General features: G+C 44.2%; 2 protein-coding genes and 1 long non-coding RNA gene across 6 annotated transcripts in view; 2 read left to right on the top strand and 1 right to left on the bottom strand.

Annotated features, from left to right (window-relative positions):
- The window catches only part of LOC118970647 (uncharacterized), a 455,888-nt gene that overhangs the window by 12,536 nt on the left and 418,552 nt on the right, over positions 1 to 24,800 (top strand). The gene's annotated exons all lie outside the window — the stretch shown is intronic.
- Positions 120 to 4,583, top strand: COQ10A (coenzyme Q10A). 4 transcript variants are annotated; one of them, XM_037008963.2, is made up of 5 exons: positions 120 to 430; positions 962 to 1,108; positions 1,843 to 2,065; positions 2,287 to 2,388; positions 2,658 to 3,444. In XM_037008963.2, exons 1-5 carry the CDS (start codon positions 309 to 311, stop codon positions 2,823 to 2,825), a joined length of 762 nt encoding a protein of 253 aa, XP_036864858.2. In that variant the 5' UTR covers positions 120 to 308; the 3' UTR covers positions 2,826 to 3,444. The 4 variants fall into 4 exon arrangements, with proteins under 4 accessions (XP_036864858.2, XP_036864859.2, XP_036864856.2 ...); XM_037008964.2 differs by having other exon boundaries at positions 126 to 430; positions 1,873 to 2,065; XM_037008961.2 differs by lacking the exon at positions 2,658 to 3,444 and adding an exon at positions 4,206 to 4,583 and having other exon boundaries at positions 132 to 430.
- CS (citrate synthase) lies at positions 4,168 to 24,536 on the bottom strand. The gene is made up of 11 exons (XM_017668601.3): positions 24,324 to 24,536; positions 15,739 to 15,789; positions 14,912 to 15,019; positions 14,129 to 14,194; positions 13,656 to 13,787; positions 13,213 to 13,401; positions 7,273 to 7,472; positions 6,591 to 6,720; positions 6,370 to 6,471; positions 5,975 to 6,184; positions 4,168 to 5,687 (listed from the first exon to the last, which is right to left on the bottom strand). The coding sequence occupies exons 1-11, from the start codon at positions 24,363 to 24,365 to the stop codon at positions 5,517 to 5,519; spliced, it is 1,401 nt and encodes a 466-aa protein (XP_017524090.1). The 5' UTR covers positions 24,366 to 24,536; the 3' UTR covers positions 4,168 to 5,516.

The following is a 24,800-nucleotide window of genomic DNA, read 5'->3' as shown; positions in this document are numbered from 1 at the left end:
GACGTGCAGAAGACCCGCAGATATGCTGCCGGCACGCATGCTCGGGTCGGTCTCGCGCAGCCCGTGGCCGCGCTCGCAGAGCCGGACTACATCTCCCGACAGGCTGCGCCGCGCTGCCTCCCCTGCCCGACCTGAGCCACGGCGTGACGTGAGTACTGGCAGCCGCGGGGGCTGCCTCAGTTCCAACCTCCCTGGCCGCCGGGCGGGAGCAGGTAGCCTCAGCCCCGCGCCGCCCCTGCTCCCCGCGCTCCGTCTCCCGGGCGAGAAGGGCGTAGCCGGCACGAACAGAGGACGCGAGGGCCGCCCGCATGGCCTCTGCGGGCGCGCGGCGACTCCCGGTCGGGACGCGCGCGGCGGTCCAGCGCTGCCGCGGCCTCCTGCTCCGCCCGGCTCCGCCCCCGGGCCCGCCGCGGCTGCCGCGACCAATGAGGTGAGAGGGAGCACGGGCGTCGGCGCAGAAAAGGGGGTTACACGGGACCCCAGAGCGCCACGTGCAGGCTTGGGGCGCCGCTCCGCGCTTGCGGCTGCGGGGCACGAAAGCAGGGCTCACGGAGCGCTTCCGCACGTAATTCGCGAGGGCGAGGCCCCGGGCTGGGTGCCCAGCCAACGCTTGTCGTCCCGAGCGCCGGGGCAGCGACGGGCTTGGCGACGCCCCGCAGACTCCGAGGCTTCCGGGAGGCCCAGCTCTCGGCAGTAGTTAGCCCCCAGCCAGAGGCAGCTGGCGGTTCGCACGCACCCCCGCTTTGCCCTGTCTCCTCCCCCGGCTCTGTCCTCAGTCGCCCTCGACCTTTCGCACTTGTGACTCCCTGGCCAGAAAGCCTGAGGAGCAGCAGGTGCCTGGGTGTGCACAAGCTTGTCTGCACAACCTACCCTGGGGATGAGCCCCTCTTCGCCTTTACGCGGCAGCGGTTGAGGACCACAAAGGGTCATGACGTTGTCTCGCCTTTGCTTCTGGCCTTAGACTTAGGATCTCCTGCAGCCTCCTTTGGACCCGGACTGCCCGGATCTTGGCTGCCGAGGCTGGCTTATCTCCCAGTCGTTCCTTCATGGGCTTTGCTGCCCCCTTCACCAACAAACGAAAGGCGTACTCCGAGCGTAGGATCATGGGGTGAGCGTCCTCCCGAGTCCACCATCCCTCCACATTTCCTTCCCTTTCAAATAAAATGATCACGTCCAGGCAAGAATGGAAGGATAGCGATGGTGGGCAAAATTCATTACTGGCCACCCCTCTTGCCTGCCATGTTACTGATCTTTTCTTCTTCCCTGCCACCCTCCAACTTTACTTTCCTTCTTGCTCTTGATTGCTTTGTATGAAGATTAAGTGACAGGTGGCTAGGGTTGGACAATATGGCAGAACAGGGTAGAGTATCTCTGCTGACCTGACAATTTTATGTATCCTGAGCACAATAGGGAACTTATGGAGCCCTTGCTACTGCTAGCACTAGACTGCTTAGGTGTTTTACATAGATTCTGTCATCTGATCCTCACAGCAAACCTATCAATCAGGTACTATTGGTACCACTATTTACAGATGAGAAAAATGGAGGCACAGGTTAATTTACCTAGGGCTACATTGTTAGTTGTGGAGCTGGGATCTGAGTCCTGTGAACACCAGTAAAATTGACAGCCTGTTCTCCCCAGATGGCCCCTCTTAGGATCAAAATAATAAATGCAAAAACATTCTATAAACTGCAAAACAAGGTAATGTCAGCATCATGGAAATTTGCTCCTTTGATTTGGGGAAACCATTCACACAGGCTTCTTTGGGACCTCTAGTTCCTAGAGGTGCATAGTTAGCAGGGAGGGCACCTAGGGCAAGGAGGAAGCTGACTCAGCTGGCAGTTCTTTGGCCTCTCTGATTCCGTGCCCTAGGTACTCGATGCAGGAGATGTACGAGGTGGTGTCCAATGTGCAGGAGTACCGTGAGTTTGTGCCCTGGTGTAAGAAGTCATTGGTGGTATCCAGCCGCAAAGGTCACCTGAAGGCCCAGTTGGAGGTTGGCTTTCCACCTGTCATGGAACGTTATACCTCTGCTGTTTCCATGGTCAAACCTCACATGGTCAAGGTGAGGCCTGTCTGGGAGGGACTGATGAGTTTGTTGTGTTCTCTAGCATTTTTACATTTAAGGGCCATTTTGTCTTTCCTGGTAATGAATGTATTCCCATGTGTTGTAACTTCCCTGATGAAATAAAAGGAAAATGGCTCTCAATTTCTTCCTATAGCCTCGTATACCTAGAGTGGCTTTTATTCTGTTGTAATATTGTTTACTCAACTGCCCTATTCTAGGCTGTTTGCACTGATGGCAAGCTCTTCAACCACTTAGAGACCATTTGGCGATTCAGTCCTGGTATTCCTGCCTACCCTCGAACTTGCACTGTGGACTTTTCGGTGAGTCAGGAGGCTATGTAGCAGGGTTACAAGTGGGTGTTGGGGCACAGCTGACGTAGTCATTCTTTGTCACTCAGCGTTTCCCAAGTCAATGACTCCCACCACCTTGTATCGGTCTTGTACTCTGTGCTCAGTCCTACACTAGGGTTTTTAGGGTATCCCAAAAAACTGGAGGGGGGAATCAAGAAAAGACACTGAGTATTCTTGCATTTGGCCAAGGACTATCCAACATGGGTCTTGAAGAGTTTCTGTCTCTTACCCATTCCCAGATTTCTTTTGAATTTCGTTCTCTGCTGCACTCCCAGCTGGCCACCATGTTTTTTGATGAGGTTGTCAAACAGAATGTTGCTGCCTTCGAGCGCCGGGCAGCCACCAAGTTTGGTCCAGAAACAGCCATCCCCCGTGAACTGATGTTCCATGAGGTGCACCAGACTTGAGGCAAAGGATGTTCCCTAGCCTCTTCTCTTCTCTCCCTCCAATTCTCCTATTTATTTCATTTGCCTCTTGCTCCAATTTGAGAGAAGAGTCTGTGTTCATAATACTGTTTTCCCTCTCACTTCCCCAGAAATTGGACTCTAAGCTGGCTGGAAATGCTGGGGGAGATAAAAAGTAGTGGGTATAGAAAAGAGATGCTGAGGGAAGGGTCGGGCTCATCTTCAGAGCTCCATATACTTGATACTGCAGCTGTCTTATAGTGAATTACAATCTGGACTGCAGTTGTTTGTGGGCCCCGTCAAGGTGCCTTAGTATCTGAGAAGGGGAAGATAGCAGCTTTCCTAAGGACTGAATAAATTAAGCTTTTTCCTGACAGATAGTGGGTGGTCAGTAACTTACCTGCCTGAGATCTGGCCCCATCTTGAGATCCATGTGACCTCACTTGAAGAGTAATTATTTCCATGCTGCCTGGCTAGTGGAGAGCAAGACTTTCTTACCATCAGTGCTGCAGGGGCAAGGGGAAAAAAAAAGCACCCAACAGAGCTGTACTTTAGGGTTGGACCTAACTCTTCCACTTGGCCTGAGTTTTTCTAAAATTTCAATAAATTGTGACAGTGTGAATTTGGCTTTTTTATGTTGTTTCTTGGGGTAATGTTGATATAGCAGAGAAGAAAGTCATGGCTTCCTTCCCTAGGAGAGTGAAGGTTCAAGAAGGCCTCCTGGACACAATGTCCCTGCTAACTATAGTAGCACATTCTACAAGCCAGGACCTAGTACCCACTCTCTTACCTATTTATAGACTTTTTTCAGAAGGTCAGTTGCAGCGGGAGTCTCAGGACTGAATAATCTGGTCTCAGACCTCCCATATAACTGATGCCCTCAGGAGGACCACCTCTTATTTTGGGGGCATCCTTAAGAAAAGTTGCAAAGAACAGACAGTCCACAAAGTACCAGAACCCTCTGGTGGCTCAGATCCTGAACTAGCAGTTCTCTCCTGTTTGTCCTTGGTTAAGTTTGTTCTTTCACTCAGTGGGCTGAACTAATTTCCTTTGATTAGTCTCCTAAGCATTGTGCAGTCTCAGCTATAGTCCTTGAGTGTTACAACCAATAAGGAAGGATTGGGGGCTAAAGGTCAAGGACTCTAACCTTAAGGAAAGACAGAAATTTCCTTTGGAACTCTCAAAGGAGGCCTGTCTTCTGATTAGGGCAAATGAATGCCAAACTTGCCTAAAGATAAAGGGATGCACAAGGTAACTTATAGCCCACTAAGTCCAGGATTCTCACTGGCCTGACTCCTTACCTTGTAACAAGTTCTTACAGGCCTTATTTAATAGCAGGCTCAACCACTGTTAATAAAAACATTTATTTTGTGTTTTATACAGAACAACCTGAAGTCTGCATCACGACTTGACAGTTACCCAGGGGTTTACAGTGTGTCCATCTCAACAGCATGGTTCTGGGGATTAGGGATCCACACAAACACAGGCAGGAGTTTCAAGGGAAGAAGATGGTACAACAGGAGTGTATTTCAATCCTTTCTCAAAGAAAAGGCAGGAGAGCATTCTGAGTCACTGGAAACCTGTGCAATGGGGCTTATAAAACAAACACTTGGGGAAGGGGGCTGTATAAGGACCCTAATAAATAAAGGAGTATTTTCTTGTTGCAGGGGATGAAGAGGAAGGCCTACTATTTTTAATGCCCTCAGCCCCAGGACCTGATACTCAAAGGAGACCATGTCCAACCTATAGTCATTTCCCTGCCCAGAAAGAGGTGCTAGTACCCCTGGAACCAGACCACGAAAATATGCTGTCATTTCCAAGTCGCTATTCTATGGCCCCCAACACATTAAAATAAATGGGAGAAAAGATCAGTTTTGTGGAAATAGAAGGCTTAGTTTACATTAAGCACTGATAAGAGCCAAATGACTGGGAAAGACCACAGATCAAACTGGTATATACAGCCTGCTGGAAGAGGACTTAGTAGAGCCAACAGGGAAAGGTCCAGAGCACCCTCAGCTTAAGGTACAGCAGATACAGAAAATCCAGAAGGAGGTGGGCATTATAGTCCTGGAGAACAGAACACTCCCAGGTCTTAATTTTCATGGGATAATTTTACAAAGAGAAATAAAAAACACTGGGTACCAGTCACAACAAATACCATGGCTTTATAGTCACCTGGTAGCATAAAAAAAAAGCCCAAGCATATCCAGCTAACCAACAGGTTGTGTTAGAAGGTGTCAGCGTGGGAGGGGGCAATGGGGCTTGGTACAGCTGACTGTCCAACATGATTCCTACAAAAACAGAAGGGGCAGAATCTTGGGCTGGGCAGAGTAGAACTGAAAGCTCTCAGGTGCTGCAGCTTCTCTGCAACCAGCTTTGTCTCTGGGAAAGAGGAGCCAGGTTCTCACTCTAGAGATGGTAGTGGGGGCTGGCCTAGCCCATACCACATGCATCAGTTCTGGTCATCCTACAGTTGATTGGACAACTCATACCAGGCAAGGGAATGGAGCTGGGTAGGGAAGAAGGGGTTACTCTTCATCTTTTAAAGTCTTAATTTATATTTTAACCTCAAACTTACTTTCAGTGCCTCAGATAGAATTTAATCTTAAGTCTTTAAAAGCCCCCAGAACAAAAGTATACTTTTTTTTTTTTACAGTTCCCTCACTGTCTGTAGTTTACCCCTGGTCTCCAGTTTTATCCTGACTTAGAGTCCACAAACTTCATCAGACCATCTGTGCTCATGGACTTGGGCCTCTCTAGAGGGAAGCCTAGGGCTCGGCTCCAGATAAGCTGTGCCAGCACACCCAGTGCCCGAGACACCCCAAACAGGACTGTGTAGTAATTCATCTCCGTCATGCCGTAGTGCTGCAAGGCAAAGGAGAAAAGTTACATCCATGGACCAGAGGCAGTGGCATGCACAAGTCCGAGTGTTAAAAACATTAACCCAGTCAGCCTTTAAGACATGACACCAAGAAAGTGTAACAGCTGGGATATGAAGAGAGAGTCCTCCTGCCTGCACCCCCTGCTGCACAGGCAGCTTATCCAAAGGGTAAGAAAGGAGTAGAGCCCTGTTCTTCCTGGGAGTTGTCTGCATGGCAGACACAATAGGGTTTGGCACAAATTAAAGGGAAAGCAGGGAAGGGAGGACTCACCTGGAGCAGCACCCCACTGTGAGCATCTACATTGGGCCAAGGATTCTTGGCCTTGCCTTGCTCTAAGAGAACACTGGGCACAATCTTGTACAGCTGAGCCACCAGCTTAAATAGGGAGTCATGAGGCAGGTGTTTCAGAGCAAACTCCCGCTGACAGGTGTATCGTGGATCAGTCTTCCTCAGTACTGCATGGCCATAGCCCGGGACAACCTACAAAGAGTGAGGGTAAAAAAGGCAGTTATAGTATCAAGGTACAGATTCTCATCTTTTCTAAATTTTTCAGAGGAGACAAATAAACAGCTCTAATTTGGGGGCCTCTTTCTTTCTTCCTAATTCTTCCAAATTACAGAACGCGGACTTTGGTTTCTTTCCTAGTTGCCAGCATCTCTACTTACCCGTCCTGAGTTGAGTGTGTTCCAGATGTAGTCTTGTAATTTCTCATCTGACACATCTTTGCCAACTTCCTTCTGTAGCTGTGTCAGCCAAACAAGCACTTCCTATGGGTAAGGTTTGGGGAAAAAAAGAGCGTCAATACCTACATCAGGAGAGAGCGCCAAGATCAGAAACAAAGAATGGCAGAAAGAAACAGGTGGAGCAGGAAAAAAGATAGTCTCACCTGATTTGCCAGTCCATGTAGGGGCCCTGCCAGCCCATTCATGGCTGCTGCAAAGGACAGGTAGGGGTCTGAAAGGGCACTGCCCACTAGATGGCTGGTATGGGCACTTACATTGCCGCCTTCATGGTCACTGTGTGAAGTAAGAAAAGAGAATCAAGGCCAAAAGAAAGAAGAAAAGAAAGGGGCCGGTTATGGAAACAGCCCTTGTATTTTCTCCTCTGTCACATACTAGCTTAGTTATGGACTCACACCAGCCTATAGCTGGTCAGTTACAAAAGCTCTTATGAGAGAGAACCCAATCTCATTACCAGCTTTCATTCTAATCCACAGGGCTGGAGGGATTATGGCCTGTGTGCCAAGCTCCCTGACTCACTCTAGCTCTAAGAACAATGGCCAGAAGAAGGAGCTCCTGGAAGGCCAAAGAACCACTTAAATGTGGGCAGCCGGTGCCTTTTCCAAGCTAGAAGCACTGTCTTGTTCTTGGTGTGGTTATAGGAATTTCCCTAGATCTTCTGACTTTCTTTACTGGTCCCCTTTTGTGCCTTGTATGATCCCTTATGCTGTATTTTCATCTCCTTGCTGCCTACCACTTATTCCCAGAAGATGAGAATGTTAAGCAGCTTTTCTTCTAACTTCCCACCAATCCAGGCAACTGGTGGCTATGGTTGCTGGGTTAGCTCACCTGTGGATGGTGAGGTACAAGCGCATGAGCTCAGTGAACTGAGCATCAGTATAGCCTAACATGTTGGTGAAATTGTAGGACCAGTCCAGTTTAGAGTCAATGGCCCCAATACTGCTGCCCTCCCGGTACAGATTCCGGTAGATCTTTGCTGCAACACAAGGTAGCTTTGCAATCAGATCCATACAGTCTTCATAAATCAACTAACGGGGAGAAAAAGAGAAGGAATTATCAACAAAGAAGAATTAGGCAGGGTTGCTGTTGTCCTCAACGGTCTGTTATCTAGGTTGATGATTATATATGTATGATTACATACAAAGAATATAACAGTAATAACCATTTAACTGAGTAACTACTATGAACGAAGCACTGCACTGATTTACACACACTATGTCATGTACATTAAGATATTATTCTCAATTTTTTACCACTCTACAAAGTATATAATGACCTCCATTTAACAGATGAGGGAACTGAGGCTCAGAGCATTCAACTAAATGCCAAATTCAGATTTTGAACCCTCATGTTTAATCGTGATCTTTTCCACTACATGACTTTGCACTCAATGAATGTACTACGACACAAGGCTTTAATAATTAACTCTATGTTGCAGCTTTCAAAGAAAATTCATCCTATATGCCAAGGGTCGGTCAAACAGTGGTGTTCGATTGTAACATAACCCTCATCTTACAAATGAGAAAACTGGTGAGATTAAGTAACTTGCACAAGGTTACCCGCTCAGCCAATAAGCATCATCTAGCTTAAACAATTAACTCATGGCCACTTGTTTCAACTACAGCTTTACCTTCCTCTCTCACCACCCCCCAAATTATTTTGAGTGAATACAAGACATCATATATTTCAACATGCAAATATTTATCTCTAAAAGTCTTTCATTAACAAAATCACAAAACCACTATCCCACTGAAAAAAATTTAACATTATCTATTCAGAATTAAAATTTCCCTGATTAAAAAGGACCCTCACCCACTAATCTGATTCAGGACTGAAAACAGCCCACACTGTAATTGTCTGATATGTCTCTGAAGTTTCTTTAAATTAGTTTAAGTTCTCTCTTGTGCTTGCCTTTTTTTACTTTGCAATTTACTTGTGGAAAATTGGACGATTCATTCTACAGAATTTTCCAGTTCAGACACATTTTACTGGTTACATATAATGTCATTTAACATGTTCCTCTGTCCACTGTATTTCTTACAAAGCATCTAGAAGGCTCAAGCAGATTCAGGTTCAATTTTTTTTAGCAAGACCTATTTAATAAATAGTGTTTTGTTCATTTATTAAGAGAAACATAATACCTGATTATCTCCCTTTTTGTGATGTTAATAGCTTACTTTTGTGTCTCAATTTTATCTTCCTAAAGGGCTTTTAAATTCCTTAGGGAAAGGACAGGTTTTCAGTTTTCAGTGATACTTCTTAAGTAACTTTGGAAACTTCTGCTTGGGCCGGCCACACCAGGAAGTACAGAACAGATACTTGCTGGTCGGTCTTACAGAGTGCCATCCCATTCAGCCCCCTGGCTAGATGCTCCTGCAAGAGGCATTGAGGTTTCAGTAGTTCTGCTGTAACAGAGCAAAATCTGTAATATCTAGACTAAATTAGTTAATCCCTAAAGAGTCATCTACTATTCAAGTACTCAGTGAATTTTGTCAGTGCCACCAGGATTCAGTAAGAATAAGAATACTGCCAAAAGTAAAAAGCACTTGAAGCAAGAAATACTTAGCTAACCAACACTTGCAAGATCTCAGGGGACTATTTACATCATATATTAACTACACCTCCTTGCAGACTTACATTCCCTGAGGAAGTAGGCTGCTTCCAGAACCCTGTACCCAGGACATGCAATCCTACAGGCCTGGATTCATGAGCACAATGTCAAGGAGAACAGGCCCCCTGGCTAAGCAAACTGTTATCTGTGGAGTATGTACTAACTTCCAAAATCATTTGTAAAGGATGAGTGGCCACAGCATAAAGAAACCACAAAAAGGAGACTGCTTCAACTCCTACCACTGAGGATGAAGTCTGTGAAGCAGTGAGTATCACACAAGATATGACAGTGGCATCCTTAGCCTGCTTTCTGCAGTGATCAATGCTGTCCAGTCAAGAGATATAAAAAATAAAAATACTCACACACCTCAACAAACAAAAAGCAAATAATCCAATTAAAAAACGGGCAGAGGAGCTGAATAGACGGTTCTCTAAAGAAGAAATCCAGTATGGCTAACAGGCACATGAAATTATGCTCCACATCGCTAATCATCAGAGAAATGCAAATTAAAACCACAATGAGGTAACACCTCACACCAGTAAGGATCGCCATCATCGAAAAGACAAACAACAACAAATGTTGGTGAGGTGTGGAGAAAGGGGAACCCTCCTACACTGCTGGTGGGAATGTAAATTAGTTCAACCATTGTGGAAAGCAGTATGGAGGTTCCTCAGAATGCTCAAAATAGAAATACCATTTGACCCAGGAATTCCACTTCTAGGAATTTACCCTAAGAATGCAGCACTCCAGTTTGAAAAAGACAGATGCACCCCTATGTTTATTGCTGCACTATTTATAATAGCCAAGATATGAAAGCAACCTAAGTGTCTGTCCATCAGTAGATGAATGGATAAAGATGTGGTACATATACACAATGGAATATTATTCAGCCATAAGAAAAAAAGTTTCTACCATTCGCAACAACATGGATGGAGCTAGAGGGTATTATGCTCAGTGAAATAAGCCAGGTGGAGAAAGACAAGTACCAAATGATTTCACTCATGTGGAGTATAGGAACAAAGGAAAACTGAAGGAACAAAACAGCAGCAGAATCACAGAACCCAAGAATGGACTAACAGTTACCAAAGGGAAAGGGACTGGGGAGGATGGGTGGGAAGGGAGGGATAAGGGCGGGGAAAAAGAAAGAGGGCATTACGATTAGCATGTATAGTGCATGGGGGGCACAGGGAGGGCTGTGCAACACAGAGAAGTAGTGATTTTACCGCATCTTACTCTGCAGATGGACAGTGACTGTGAAGGGGTATGTGGGGGGCACTTGGTGAAGGGGGGAGCCTAGTAAACATAATGTTCTTCATGTAATTGTTGATTAATGATACCAAAATAAAAAAATAAAACAAAAAGAAAAGAAAAAACTACATGGTTGAAGAAAAGCCAAGATCTGGATCAACACAGTCACCTAAATACCCCTATTCTTAAGACAAAACTTAAGAGGAATTATTATTCACCTGTATGCATCATGCCTTTTGCTGACCACTACCCAAAAGGCCCTATAAAACCCCAAACCCTTAACCCTTTAAGCATACCTCCTCTCTGAGGTTGCCCACATTCTCATCTGAGTGTGTACTGTCTTATCAAATAAACTTTGTTACATAAGCCTTTAAAAAAATAATAAAATAAAATAAAAATAGAGAACTCCTTATTTCTCCTTCAAAAGCTAAGACTGAGGTGCTATTTAATGAACTTATATACCAACTCATTCTTTATCTATAAAGCCTTGGAAAAGATGTTAAAACATGCCACCATCACAATTGTCTAGCACAAAGGTAACAAAATTGACCATAATTATCATTATTACCATTGTGAGCCATGTATTTGGCTGTCAATCATTGTTAACAAAACACAGAAAAAGAAGAGCGCCAGTATTAATGGTGAAGTGACCCTAGAGTGAAGCAAACTCAAGTTTGAATCCAGTCTCTACCACTTACTAGATACATGGCTTTGGGCAAACTACACAAAATTTCTCTAATCTTCAGTTTTCCCTCATAGGATTGTTCTGAGGATTAAGTCAGATAACAAATATAAAACATTTAAGCATAATATCTGGCATGTTTTCAAGAGTTGTTAGGTATTAGGATGATGATTTTATCATACACCATTCAAGATCATTCTATAGGCCTTACAAAAGGTGGCATTACTAGCAAAACTTAGTCAGCTACTTTGCAAATTTTATTCAATTCAACAGTATCTTAAGGCTACTTCATAATTAAACATCTGGGAGCATCACAGTAATCTCCTTGTATGAGCAAAGTGAAGTCAATCAAAAAGAAACCTAACTCATTCAACTCAAGCGATTACACTATTTAGTCATGTTATAGAAGGGATGTTGTAGACAGATCATCCTCTTGAGGAACATATAAACAGTATGAACTGATGAGGAAGACTCACATCACACATAAACTCCTTAACATAAATTTTTAAACAGATAACTAGCTGAATGCTGTCATGTAATTCTACTTAAATAGCCTATGATTAAACTAACTGAGACAAAGAACTGGAAGTGTGTCTGACCTTTGGAGAGAAATACAAGATGTGGCAGCGAAAGAGCCTGAAGCTCCACTAAACTAAAGCGGTTACTGGTGTGTGACAGAATTCACTAGACACAGAAGGCTGACAAATATGTCTGCAAAGCTTATAAATATTTTCCAGAAGTCCTGTAAAGTCTTGATGGCCTCTCACAAAGAGGTGATGGCACAGCGATCAAATGATGGCTGTACACTGAAATACAGGCAACAGCAGGCAGAGCAGAATTAATGCAGTGACCCAATAAAGGGCAGTGGGCAGTGTGGCACGTCTGGAAGCCTGGGACCCACCGAACAGTGTGAAGGTGTTTCCTACAGCCCTTACCACAGTCAGGACCATGGCACTGTAAGGACTAATAGGCACTTCTGAGGGTCAATTTCTAAAAGATGAGTCTTAAAATAGGAGAACTGGTCTTGATTTAATTGTTTCTTGTATGATGACCCACACACATAACAATTACTTGAATAGCACTTTTAAAAAGAAAATGAAAAGCAATATATTCAAATTATATGACCTCCTGAACTTGCTGACATGTGACTTAATAAATGTTTTAAATGTTTGTGAATACATCATTCCTATACTTTCCTCCTCAATGCCAACCAGACTAACATCAATTGCAAACTCTCCTTCCTCTTTTCCTCAATAGCAAACATAATTCTTTATACACTGTTGGCACTAAATATTGACCAACCAAATGAAGCAGATTTGCCAAAACCCCAAGGGCATTCCATCAGACCAGTGGGCCATGATCTTCTGTACCTTCCATCATAGTGAACTCTTTGGGGGCCTTTTCCTGGTCAAAATCATTTAATATACTGGCTTTGCAAAAAAGAACTTTTCTGTCCTATACTACACCTTGCTCCAAACAAGAAATAAAAGAAAATGAGATGTTCTCCTATAAACCTAGCCAGGTAATTTGTACTTTATACCAGTGTTTGTGCATATGTGGGGTACTTGAAAGCAGATGGAAGGAATTATGTAGTATATATTGCAACAAGACAACAGTCTTCTCATCCTCTAACCAGAGCTTAAACTCTTAAGGTCACATTTCATTTTCAGAAAATAAAGCTCATTTGTTCCTGGATCCTACTTCTAGAATAACAACTAACTTTCCACTCCTGACAGGTATTTTGAGTGGGCAGCTCCACAACTGTGGCTGACTGGCATCAGTCCTAGACTCTAGCTGCCCTGGCTGCCGTTCACCCAACTTCTCCAGGCTCTCCCTATTTGAAGAAGAGGAGAAGGACTCTTTGTGGCTGGGGTGAGACTATCTGTGAAATCTGCCTCAGGGACCCTATAGTTAAGTTGCATCCTTTTCAAAGTTTCAACAGCCCTGTGTACACACCTCTATTACAGCAAAATTACCGAACTGCAGTTTCTTTTCCACATGTACGTCACCTGACCAAACCATAACCTTGGAAAGAGAAAGCAGGCTGCCTTTATCTCTGCAATCCCAATGACTAACAAAGAGCAGGCCTACACTAAAAACTATTAAATGAGCTTCTGTTATAATTCAGGGAAGTAATTTTCCTAAAAATTCTACATTCCCTTTTCTTCTTTCACACGAGCCCTCTGAAAGCCCATTACACATCACTGAGGGCTCCACAACTCCCTACCTCCCAGTACATGGTGCGGCTGATGCCCTCTGCATACGCTCGGGCGAAGTTACTTTCACTGTTGAGGGCTGTAATGGCCGCACTCAGCTGAGACATGGGGTGTAGATTGGTGGGGAAATTGTCCAGCATGGTGACCACATGGGAAGGCAGAGCTGCCCTTTTTGCCCACTCTTTTGAGAGCCAAGATACCTGTGGAAAGGGAGACATTGTTCAGAACACAAGGCAAGGAAAAAGAAGAGAAATAAAAAAAATTGTCACTGGATAAAGAAAATCCAAGAGAATTTAAGCCAATACACCTATAAAGCAGAACTCTGCTCTGATTCTTGCCCCTCACTACATGTCTATAAACTACCAACCCATAGCCAGATCAGGACTGAGCATCTGAGATTAAAGAAAGGCAGAGGAGGAGGTAAATGAGAAAGGACTAGGTCCTTGTGCTTTACCTGTCCCTCTGTTGGGATCTTTCCAGTTACCAGCAACCAAAATAAGCCTTCTGGTAGGGGTTCTTCCCCACCCTGGGCCTTGGGTAGGAGTTTCTGGCATTCAGGGATACTGTAGCCCCGGAAACGGATGCCCTTGAGGGAAAAGAGTAAGAGTTACAACTCTTAGAGTTTATTAGTCTAGAAGTCACATAACTGACTGGTCCCACTCTTACCAGACCTTTCAAAAAGTTAGAATAGAACTTTTAAAGACTGAATTTTCATATAACTCACTTCTGCTTTATACTTCTAGTTTTACTAGTTGAAATAATAAAAAGGCAAACCTGTTCTTCAGTTATTCCATATGTCTATATTTTCTACCTTCTAAATTGTGAAGGTTCGTTATTTTGTTCTCCTTACCCTCACTGGTCTAATCACAGTGTACACATAGTCAGTAAACTCAGTGATGATTAGTGACTATCAGGGGCATCTCTTACCTCATCAGGATCAAGAACTGATGTTTCATACACCAATCCTTTCATGCCTCTCATGCCACCATACATCTAGAGAAAAGAGGAGGATGTAACCAGAAGTCAGAATAATTAAGACTAGAGTTGGTTAGTGTCTCATGAGCTGAAAGAGGAAACTTATTTTCTGACTTGCAAAAATTCATCCAGGGGAAGATTTCTGAAGAGTGAACTTACTATATTTACAAGGAAGACTGCTAACAGTGGAAATTAAATTTTTAAGCAGAGAAATCGGTATTTTATGTTTCTGCAGCTGTTTGCTTCCTTTTCTTATTGTATGTTACGTCTTCTCCTGCCCACTCTTACTCTCTCATTCCCACAAAGTAAAGAGAATGGGATCTATAACTGGAAAAGGGGAGAGAGACCAATGGCTAAACACCACTGTGGAATTATCATCTGAGCCTCTCAGACTCTTAGGGCTGGAGAAGCAATAGCTAAAGCTATTCTAGAGGACCTGCTAGAGCTGTGGTTTAACTGGATGGTCAGTCCAACACCAATTCAAAGACAGAGAGCCCTGGCCCCAAAAACTGAGCAGCTGGGAAGAGAACAGAAACTTCATTCATCCCTCCCAAAATGAATTAGACTAGGCTCAGTTGTTTAATTTGTAAAAAAGAACAGTCTAATTTCTAATACATAAGCTTAACAGTTCCTTGTATGGGACAGAATACTCCTGAATAGTCAGTGAAGAGACAGTACTTCTGTTCTAACACATTACAGAGCTATTTTTTCCAGCTAAGACCCCACAACCCTTACCATGTCCACAGTGATCTGGCCCACAACCATCTTGCCATGTTGCTGCCTGAAGGTCTTAATTCTGGCTTGTTCCTTAGGTATCAAGTCAGCTAATACGTCTTTCAAATTCTATAAGAAGAAGTAGAGAGGCTAAGTGCTAGTCAAAGGGTTGGTAAGATTTCCTGCAAAACAGGTACATGAAGACTGCTTTTTAGAATTTGGCTTTCTTTATCTGCTACAAAGTATGGTCAACTTCAACAAGATGAGGATTAAGAAACTTGGAAGAAGGAGAAGGGAATGGGGAAGTTACTGTTTAATGGGTACAGAATTTCAATCTGGAATGATAACAAAGCTATAGAATGGATGGTGGTGATGGCTGGACAATATGAATGTACTTACTGCCATTTAAAAATGGCAAATGCTACTATTAGCAGACATAATGTAGCGGGGGGGTGGGCATGGGGAGGGTTGTACAACACAGAGAAGACAAGTAGTACTACGCTGATGGACACTGACTGTAATGGGGTACGTGGGGGGGACTTGGTGATGGGGGAGTCTAGTAAACATAATGTTCCTCATGTAATTGTAGATATCAAAAGAAAAAAAAGAAAAAACAACAACAAAAAAGGCAAATGTTATCTTATGTATATTTTACAATTAAAAAAAATAGATTAGGCAAAAACATTTGATATCCCCACCTTACTATACTACTGACTAAATTATTTCTTAAAGGAGTAGTAATAATAGCTATAATAAGAATGGACACCTTCAAGAGGTAGCAAAACACACCCATACCCACCCATCACAGGTCAGGCTACCTCTGTGATTCTGTCTTTTCCAAACCTTACCATGGAGGAAGCACTGGCATGCCGGGCAGCAAGAAAAAGACAGGATGCATTCTGCAAAGAAAACACAGACCTTATGTTATATTTACTCCTCTCTCCTATGTACTCACAAGGAGTCAGAGTGACTCAACCTCTGTTCTTCATCTCAGCCTTGAAGCACAGCTGGACATAAGATAGCTGTAAAAGGCCCTGAACAGCTTGAAAGGAATTACCAGTCTGGAGGCAGCAGCTGGTTTTAGCTCTGCTTTCTTGTATCCCTGAAGAGAGACTCTTTCCCATCCTCTGGGCTCCAGGACTGGGCTTTGTTAGGCACAAAGCAAAGGTCAGAGAGGCAATTGTTAAGAGTACCCCATTTAAGGGAATCTAGCTTTCAACAGTTCTGAGGGCCTTGAGAAAAACTAATGAGGAAATGATGGATTACTTAACCCTGCTGGTAAGACCCCCCTACTACCCCCTACTCTCCTGGCAGCACTTCAGCCTCTCCAGCTCAGCAGAGACCATGGTAGAGGCTGCCTTTCACACTGTTCAATCTTCCTGGGAACAGCAGAGCAGACAGACTGTCTGCAAAGTAACACCTGGCAGTGGAAACAGGAAAGGATCTTCAAAAGGTAAATAATTATTAAGCTTGAGGAGTGCATCCAGACAGGGAAAAAATCTTAACAGAAGGGATGAAATAAAGACCTTTATTTCAGATAAACAAATGCTGAGAGTTTATCACCTCCACACCTATACCAAAGGAGTTTTTAAAGATACACCTCAGAAAGAAAATTATCCAGAAAGATGGGTCTGAGATTCAAAACGCCTATTGCTCACCACAAAGATAAACAGTGTACCTGGCCTATGTTTTTCTATGTTCAGCGATAGGTTCCCCCTCTGAAGAACAACTTCTTATGAGAAGACTGCTGAGCTGCAACAGAAAGTACAACACTGCATCTGAAAAAGATGGCCAATTATACTATTCTGCACAAAATTAACTTTTCTGCACAAGATTATTGAAGATAAAATGAGATAGTCCAAGTAAGCCTGTTTCCTCATCTACAATAAAACGGCACTAAATACTCACCACACATTTCACAGGTTAGTCTTTTTAAATTACAGGTTAAATTACAATGAGTGTGAAAGCACTTTGCAAAACAAAAATATCACACACACACACACATCTAATCCCAGAGCAAGCCCACACCTTTTTTCCTTTTGCCAAAAGGCCAAAAACACCTAAAAGTTAAGTAGAGCCTAAGGTTTTTGAGAATTTAGTATCCCTCTTTCTATTGGAGTAATAGGGGGGACTGAAAACAGAAGAGACCCTTCAGAAAAGGTGACTTTAAAATCAATCAATCCGAAGCTAAACTCAGAGCAGAAGGCAAGCTAGTACGACTCTAAAGCAAAGGGGATGCCTCAACTTAACCAGGATTGTCTTTAACTTCTTTCACTAACTTCCTAAAGAGCATCCTCTGGTTCACCAAGGACCATCTGGGTAACAAGCAGGAAGGCACAACAGGACTGCAACCTCTTCACCCTACACAGGGCGAATGGGAACCAGTCCCTGCACGCAAGAAATAAATCTACCTCTTTTTACCAAAAAGTAAAAGTTTGCCTCTAGTCACCAAAAAGTGAACAAGGGAAAACAAGTAAGTTCAAACTTTTTCTACAGAGCTAGTAACATGTTCAAGTGAGCTATTCCACGCTCCGAGGTCCCAGCTCACACTGACCACATCAGTCCTGCGACACAGCCCTCTCAACTGTGGGTGGCTGGTCGTTGTGGTGGTTTGGTTCCTAGAGGCTACAGGGGAACATACCTGAAAGAAGAAAAGTGAACTCTCTCCATAATGACCATTTTTCCACTTTTAAACCATCTATAAGTTTTTATAATGGCTAGATGCTTCACTGGTCAAAGGAAGGATTGTAAGAACAGTTGAATCTGGCAAAACAGTTTAATATGGGCAAAAAAATAAATAAAAACAAGTTCAACAGACAGAATGAGAGTCCAGATCTTGAGACAAAAATGGAAATTCCCTCAGGTTGGAGGTCTTTCTTCCACCAATATGAACATAAAACAAAAATAGTTCTTTCCCCTTGTGAGAGAGAACTGCTAGGATCAATGTGCTGCCCTCTCCTTTTACTTCATTTAAGAGTTAAAAAGACAAAAAACAACCCCCCTGCCCCACCCAGAAAAGGGTGGAAGATCCCCTAACACGGCTATGGGAATACATCACTTAAAGGAATCAGACTGGTCACGACTGAGGTTTAGCTGCAGTCATTTCTCAGATTTGTATAAGTGCTACTTTAAGAGAATGGTCAGGGAGAGGAACTTGGAAGCAAACCATCATCCCACTTCCACCATAGGTAAAGTGAATTTCCTTTGTAGAGAGCAGATCTGCCATTTAATGAAGGGCCTCAGGAGTAACAGAGCTGATCTCAACTGTCCCACATCTTCATCAGCAACAGCTCTTAGCCAGATCTATTTGCAAAGCAAAGCTAGTCTGTGGAGTGCCTGGCCATGCAGCTGCATAATAAAGCCTGTATACCTCGCATCTACTACACTTCTCGGCTACTTACTGGCTGTGTGGCCTTAGCCAAGTTACTTAACCTTTCTCTGTCTCAGTTTCCTTATCTGTAAAATGGGAACAACAACAATATAGGTGCTCAAAGGACTGCTCTGAGGATTAATTAAGCCAATACTTACTAAGCACTTAAAACCATGTCTGGCATATAGCAAGTGCTTTGTATTTGCTTTTAAAAATATATAATATTAAATAGTATGACCACTTTCTTGGGTTTAGTCATATTTTTAGATAATCCTGCAGCTTAGAAGGAAACCGAAGAAGTCAAGGATTTTTAAGGGAGCAATTCATTGATATAATACCCAAAAGACAGGAACAGTTGAAGTTCAAGTTAAGACAACTTTACCTGAATAATATACAAGACAACACATGACTTGTAAATTAGGAAGGAAATCTGGGTTCTAGCCTCAGCTCTTTTCCTAAACTTGAGACCTTAAAGGAACACAATTCTTCCCTTTCTTTCTCCACATTTAGGATAGTACCCAAGTTACTTAGCTCAAAGTCTGAGTCTATGGCTCCAATAAGGACATATGTAAAGGTATTGAAAGCCTTGCTATTTGAAATATGGCTGCCTAGCCAGCAGTATTAGCCTTGATTTACTTGGAGCTTGTTAGAAATGCAGAATCTTGGGCCTCACCTCAAACCTACTGAAACCAAATCTGCAGCTCAACAAACTCACAAGGTGATTCATATGAACAGCAAATTTGAGACACACCCAAGAACTAAAGTATTCAACAAGGGAGCAAAAGGATAAAATGTAGAGTTACGGAGGATCAAGTCCTAAATCCAGGTTCTGCCACTATTGTGCAGATTACTTTAGCAATATGACCCAATGAGTCCCAGTTTTCATATTTCTAAATTGATAATAATAAAGCCAAATTCAGGGTAGGCAAAGTAGACTGTATGAAATAATTTACATGAAGGCATCTAGAACAGTGCCTTCTGTATAGCTGAATTTAATACTATTTGTTTTTTAGAAATGGCCTATTACCCACCACCTCAAGTGTCACTCTCTTCTGGCACTGATTCCCAGAAAAGTGGCAATCAAGTTTGAGGAAGGGATGAATGGATAATTCTCTCTAGGTGTAGAACAGCTATAGAAAAGAAAAATTCCTTTTTAAGGGTCTCCTGACCAAGAGGGGAGGAGTGTCAGGGACAGGAAACAAATTTAACTAACAGTAATCTTCACAAGCGGAGCAAATGGGTAGACAGGAGATGCCCAAGGCTACAACTTCATTTCATCTATGCCTGGCTGCCAAGGAAAGCTGTCCAATAGCTTGTGTACAGTACATTCGGGTTATACCCACTGACAGGATAGGCAGTTACAAACCTCTGAGTCATCCCTGAACTTTTACCTCACAGCCCCTCCCCCAATTCTGGAGGTGTGGCAATTGGGCTTTTGACTTCTGATTGCATGCCACGTGTAGAGTCACCCTACTGGAACAGCAGTTGTCAGGTGAATTAGACCTCATTCAATAGGTCAGCTTCTTCATGGTGAGGGGTGGGAAAGGCTGCTTCCAAAGACAAAGGGCTGGCTCACAATGTCTGACACCCAGGATTCTCTACAGGGTGGTGGTGGGGGTATGGCAATCACTAAGGCTTTCTCAAACCTGAAAATGGTGCCACCACTTTCAAGAATTCTTCTAGTGAGTTTGCTTATGTGAGTGACAGACGTGGGTTGTAGCTCTCAAATGTGCTAGGATGGAAAACGTAATTAAATGAACCTCTAACTTGAAGGGCCAAGGGAAGCAAAAGACTAACAGTTTATGTAGGAAATTCTGCCAAACCTTTGCCTATAGTACTTAAGGTATTTCTGCAATAGGGTATTGGCCAAATAACTTACCAAAAACTGATAACTACTCCCTTCTCCCCCAGATTCTGAAAACAGCAGAATCCTATCTGGATAAGCACTTACTCAATAATGTGGTTACTTCTCGCTTAGCCTATTAACACGGGTCCACATGTTGGACACTTACTCTGCAGGGAAAAAAACAAAATTGTCTTTGAACCTCCATTCTAGGCACATTTAGAACATGACCTGTCTTATATCCAGGGGCTCCAACATTAAGAGTTTGAGAAAGATGCTCCTGATTTTCATAGATCCCTTGTCCTTCATCAAAACATCAGAGCTTTGCCAAGCTTCAGGACCAGCTCAGTTGATGAAGCGAACATAATGCACTAATAATGGGCAGGAAAAATCTTGTGCTACAAAGGCTTCCAATGCAGAAGGAACAACCTGCATTAAGGGGGAAAAAATACAGGACAAAGGCTCTTCTCTCCTCAGAAGGAGGTCACAGAACTAAAGCCATTCAACGCCTGTGTTTCACAATGGTAATAATGGAAGTCAGACTGCACTACTCAGTCATACCACTTAATAGCCTGAGCAGAGTAATCTTTAAATTTCATACTTTGACTCCCTTCATGCTCTGGGGAATTTCCTTAATAATTCTACCTGTCATTTTCTAACAGACTTGATCCTGAAGATTCACTGATCAATCAGCAGGGAAGAGAGCAAGACACCAATTCAGACTCAGACAAGAACTGAGTCCTGATTTTCTTTTCAGCAGAAATCTCCTGTTCTTTGACAAATATTTGCTGAATACCTTATTATGTGCACACTAAGCATACACTAGTAAGTACACAGTATCTGTCACCTACTTTCTCAGGAACTATAAATTGTTCCCACTTCCACTAGGAATTCTTGCAAGTTTTATCTTCTAACACTTTGCTCCAGGGATTTACAAGAGGCTTTTCCTAAGGCATTTGAAAAAAAGGAGACAACAAACCCAGAAAAAAATTGCTTAAAGTGAGCTACTGCTTAGAATAATCACTTAAGTCAATTTAAAAAATAACCACTAATTCCAAAAAAATGCCCAAACACCACTCAGTTTCACATATACATTTAATAAAGTCACAAACAAACCAGCCTACACGGGCCACCAAGCATCTGAGGTGCTTAAAAAATTGTGAGTTCCCAGATTCCATCCCACCTTTCCTGAACCTAGATCTGAAGGGAGGATTCACAAATGTGCACTGTGAACAGGCATCCCAAAATGATGATGCCCACCGTGAACTTACAGACCTTTTAAAATGATAGCACGTTAAAAGAAATACAGGGACCTAAGGAATTTGGGCAGTTAAAAAGAAGAACTGAAAGAGAAATCATAAGAAAGAGCTATTGCTAACTTGCCTCACTAGTATCTTAAATTTCACATCCCACTCAACTCTATCACATTAAGTGCTAAAACAGGGCAGAAGGAATTACCATGTGGCTTTACAGAGCTCTGCCAAGTTTGGTTTCCTGTACTAGGCTTCTACCACTTGGATTCTCCGAACCAGAACTGCCAGCCTTCCCTTCTCATCTGTTTCACCACTGCTCAACTCCCTGCCGCCCACAACCACTCATACACCTGCTACCAATCTAAAAAGGCCACTAAGAACAAACGCAGTCACCCCACCACTAGCAAATGGTGTGACTTTACTCTCCATTCTTCATCCTCGGTCTACCTAGCAAGCATCAAGGAACTCCCATTACTGTAAGTGGGCCAATAATCCTAGTGAAGGCACAGAGACTTGGGTACTTGCCTTTAAACGTTCTGGGATGTACGCCTAACTGACATTTCATAGGACAAAACTGACTTGGTTTTGCCGAACCCAGTTTCAGCCTATGATTTACACAGATGTTGTGCAGTGCTGTAGACCTGCTGTAAAGGAATCATGGATATTAATTTGTGTCTTGAAAAAGTCTAGAAATTACCTACAAACACTTTCGGACTGATTTACTGTTATTAAACATCCAAACTTGGAAGAGCAGTTCTCAATGGTACAAGAAATAACTAGGGTTGGTTACGTCACATTGGCACTGGGAGTCCAGAAGTGAACCGGTGGTGGCCCTACTCCAATTTCTACTCTTAATTTGTATTTGGCCCTAGCCCAAATACAAAACCAGACAGCCTGTGAAGACAGTACTTACATCACAAAGCTAAGGCACCCACAGCTAATACTGAAGCCACTTAGTATGAATTCATTTGGGTAAACAAGCAGTCCATCTCAAGGCTCTGAATTAGGCTCATTAATTACCTGTTCATTAATTACCTGAGAGTGAGTAGGGTGGAACAATAAACAGAACAATGACTAGCATTTGTGTCTCCTAGCAAGGTTAAAGAATTTCTTCTCAGAAAAGTGAAACTACATCTGACCTTGAGAATCAAAGTGGTAGGGGTCAGTTCTCCCAGGACAGAAGACTATTTTTGTCTTCTAAAGCCTACCTTAATACTTAATAGCAAAATAAAATCAAGTCCAATGACGTGCAAGCTAATCTGGAAAGCTAAGGCAGGTGCTAGCAATGCTGACAAACTGAAAGGCTTCTTGGTATCCTAGCCATACTGCTTAGGGCTCAGATTTCCACTCCTGAGTCTGCTGGGCTTTGCCAGTTGTGTCAAAAAGCCTTCTAATGGCTTCTAATTTACAGGTTTTGGGGATCCTTAGGTCGCTCTACAATAGGAAAGTAACAAAATAATAACAATACTACAATTACATAGCCCTGTCATCCCAAAAACTTTCTGAGCTCCCCAAGAGGCTTAAGAGGCAAAATAAATTCAAAAGATAAATTCTTAAGGGTTTTCAAATTCACTGTAGGGTCAGACTATCTGGTCTGGGTTAGCAGCTCTGGAATGAGCTAATGATAGTGTCCCGTATTCTGCCAAAACTCTATCTAGAACTTGCTTCATTTCCCAGGAGGCTTCCTTAGCCTGCCCCTGGCAGCAGAAGCAACAGTCAAGTAAGACAAGTATCTCCCAAAGGACCGGCCCCCACCTTGCTGTTGGGTGCCTGGAAGTTCCCAGTGTAAATCCTACAGGTTTCACCTTATTCGGCAACCCTGAAAGGTAACGCACAGCAAGCCAAAACCGTTGTAAGATTTTCCTTTTCTTTGGTGCTGGCTGTTTCAATCTGTCTGCAGAAGAGAGTGTAAATTCTTTGAGTCAAGGTCAGTTGTGGGGCTGTCCCTTGGCTTAGGGGGGCTGGGACTCTCTCAGCACAGCGGGGTCTCTGTGTAAGAGGCCAAGCTAACTCAGAGACAAAAGCACCAGCAATTTGAAACAGAAAGCACCATTATCTGGAACAGAATTCCTATGATCCCAATGGCAACACAAGTAAAGGGCCCTAGGGAAGGAGAGGGGTATCTCTTGGGTAGAGCTGACTTAGGAGCAACCGCAAAACCTGAGCGAGTTAAGGAGCAGGGCTGGTCATGTGACTCTGGAATTACCCAGTCCTGCCCGGTATCACCTACTGGCTTGAAGTTTAGGGGTACAATCTTCCCGGTTCTTTCTCTAATTCTGTATGATAATCATGCAGAGGTGTTACAGAAGCGCTCCATTCCAGCCAAGCTCTTCCACGCAGAGTGAATGCAACAGCCCCAAGGACAAAGAGGCTGAGTCCTACTCCAGCAGGAACTGCTGTGGCTTGGTCACTAAAGGCTTAAATAATTGGGTTGGAGAAATGGAAAAAGGCAACTCAGGAACTGACAAGGCCCTCCCTACACAGCAGAAACAGAAATGAGCCATCAGTCAGTCCAGCTATGGCCCAGAGGCAGAGTGAGCACACCCACCCCTGTTCAGTACTGCCACTTTTGCCCCGCGCCCCCTCCTCCAAACAGGCTCTTCCCTTAACTCCAACGGACACGCCTCTGTTCACCACTGGAGGCTCCTCTTTTTTCCAGGGCCACGCATTCCCCACCCCCGCTTTCCCCCTAGACATACGGGGTGATAGCAGGGTTTGGACTCCACACCCGCCCCAAACCACATGCTGGGGGCGGACGGCGTTCACCGTACCTTCAAGGGCCAGACAGCCAAGGGAGCACATGGCCCTGTAAGTCCATGTAGGACGGGCGGCCGCCAAGGGCAGGGCCCTTTTAAGGCGCGCTGGGGGTGCTTGCGGGGAGGGGAGGGGAGGAGGCCCCGGAGCCGGGGGGCCTGCAGCCGCCCAGTCCTTCCAGGGGACAGCGCGCTCCCTGCCTTAGCTGCTCACCTTGGTTCCGAAGAGGCGGGCAGCGGCAGTGAGTAGCGACATGGCGGGCAAACTCAGGGATCCGGCGGGGAGGAGAGAAGGAAGCTGCGGCAAGAACCGGAGCCGCCGCCGCCGCCGCCGCCGCCGTCACCGCACGAAAGGCCGCGCCAACAGGGGACAAGGTTGAAAGGAGGCTGCTAAGGGAAAGGGTAGGCGAGCCGGCGGCGGCGCCCAGCGCGGGGTCCTCAGTGAGCCCCGCCTACGGCCTGGGGTTCTCCCTAGGCTCGGCCATTGGTCCTGTGTGGACGTGGGGCGGGACCTGGGCCGTTGGCAGCTGTACAGCAGCGAGGATTGGACGCCCGAAGGCAGGATAATTAAGACGGGAGGGGTGGGGGTGGGGGGAAGAGTATAGGCGGCTAAGAATGTGCCTGAGAACTCTGTTCACTTCCTTGAGCTTCCTCCTTGCCCTTAATGTATTTGGGGTTGTTTTGAAGTGAA

Source organism: Manis javanica, chromosome 11 (genome assembly GCF_040802235.1).
Source record: "Manis javanica isolate MJ-LG chromosome 11, MJ_LKY, whole genome shotgun sequence".
In the NCBI taxonomy this organism is placed as follows: domain Eukaryota; kingdom Metazoa; phylum Chordata; class Mammalia; order Pholidota; family Manidae; genus Manis; species Manis javanica.
Note: the sequence above shows the minus strand (reverse complement) of the source record. Positions and strands in the feature narration are given on the sequence as shown.

What these genes read in the sequence shown, in the direction of transcription:
- COQ10A (XM_037008961.2), top strand. Translation starts at nt 309, where the DNA reads ATGGCCTCTGCGGGCGCGCGGCGACTCCCGGTCGGGACGCGCGCGGCG. An exon ending in CGGCTGCCGCGACCAATGAG is followed by an intron (nt 431 to 961) that starts GTGAGAGGGAGC and finishes TTCTGGCCTTAG; the next exon opens with ACTTAGGATCTCCTGCAGCC. An exon ending in TCCGAGCGTAGGATCATGGG is followed by an intron (nt 1,109 to 1,842) that starts GTGAGCGTCCTC and finishes CTCAGCTGGCAG; the next exon opens with TTCTTTGGCCTCTCTGATTC.
- CS (XM_017668601.3), bottom strand. Translation starts at nt 24,365, where the DNA reads ATGTCGCTACTCACTGCCGCTGCCCGCCTCTTCGGAACCAAG. An exon ending in TTGTACCTCACCATCCACAG is followed by an intron (nt 6,721 to 7,272) that starts GTGAGCTAACCC and finishes TACTTCACACAG; the next exon opens with TGACCATGAAGGCGGCAATG. An exon ending in ACAGTGGGGTGCTGCTCCAG is followed by an intron (nt 5,688 to 5,974) that starts GTGAGTCCTCCC and finishes TTTGCCTTGCAG; the next exon opens with CACTACGGCATGACGGAGAT.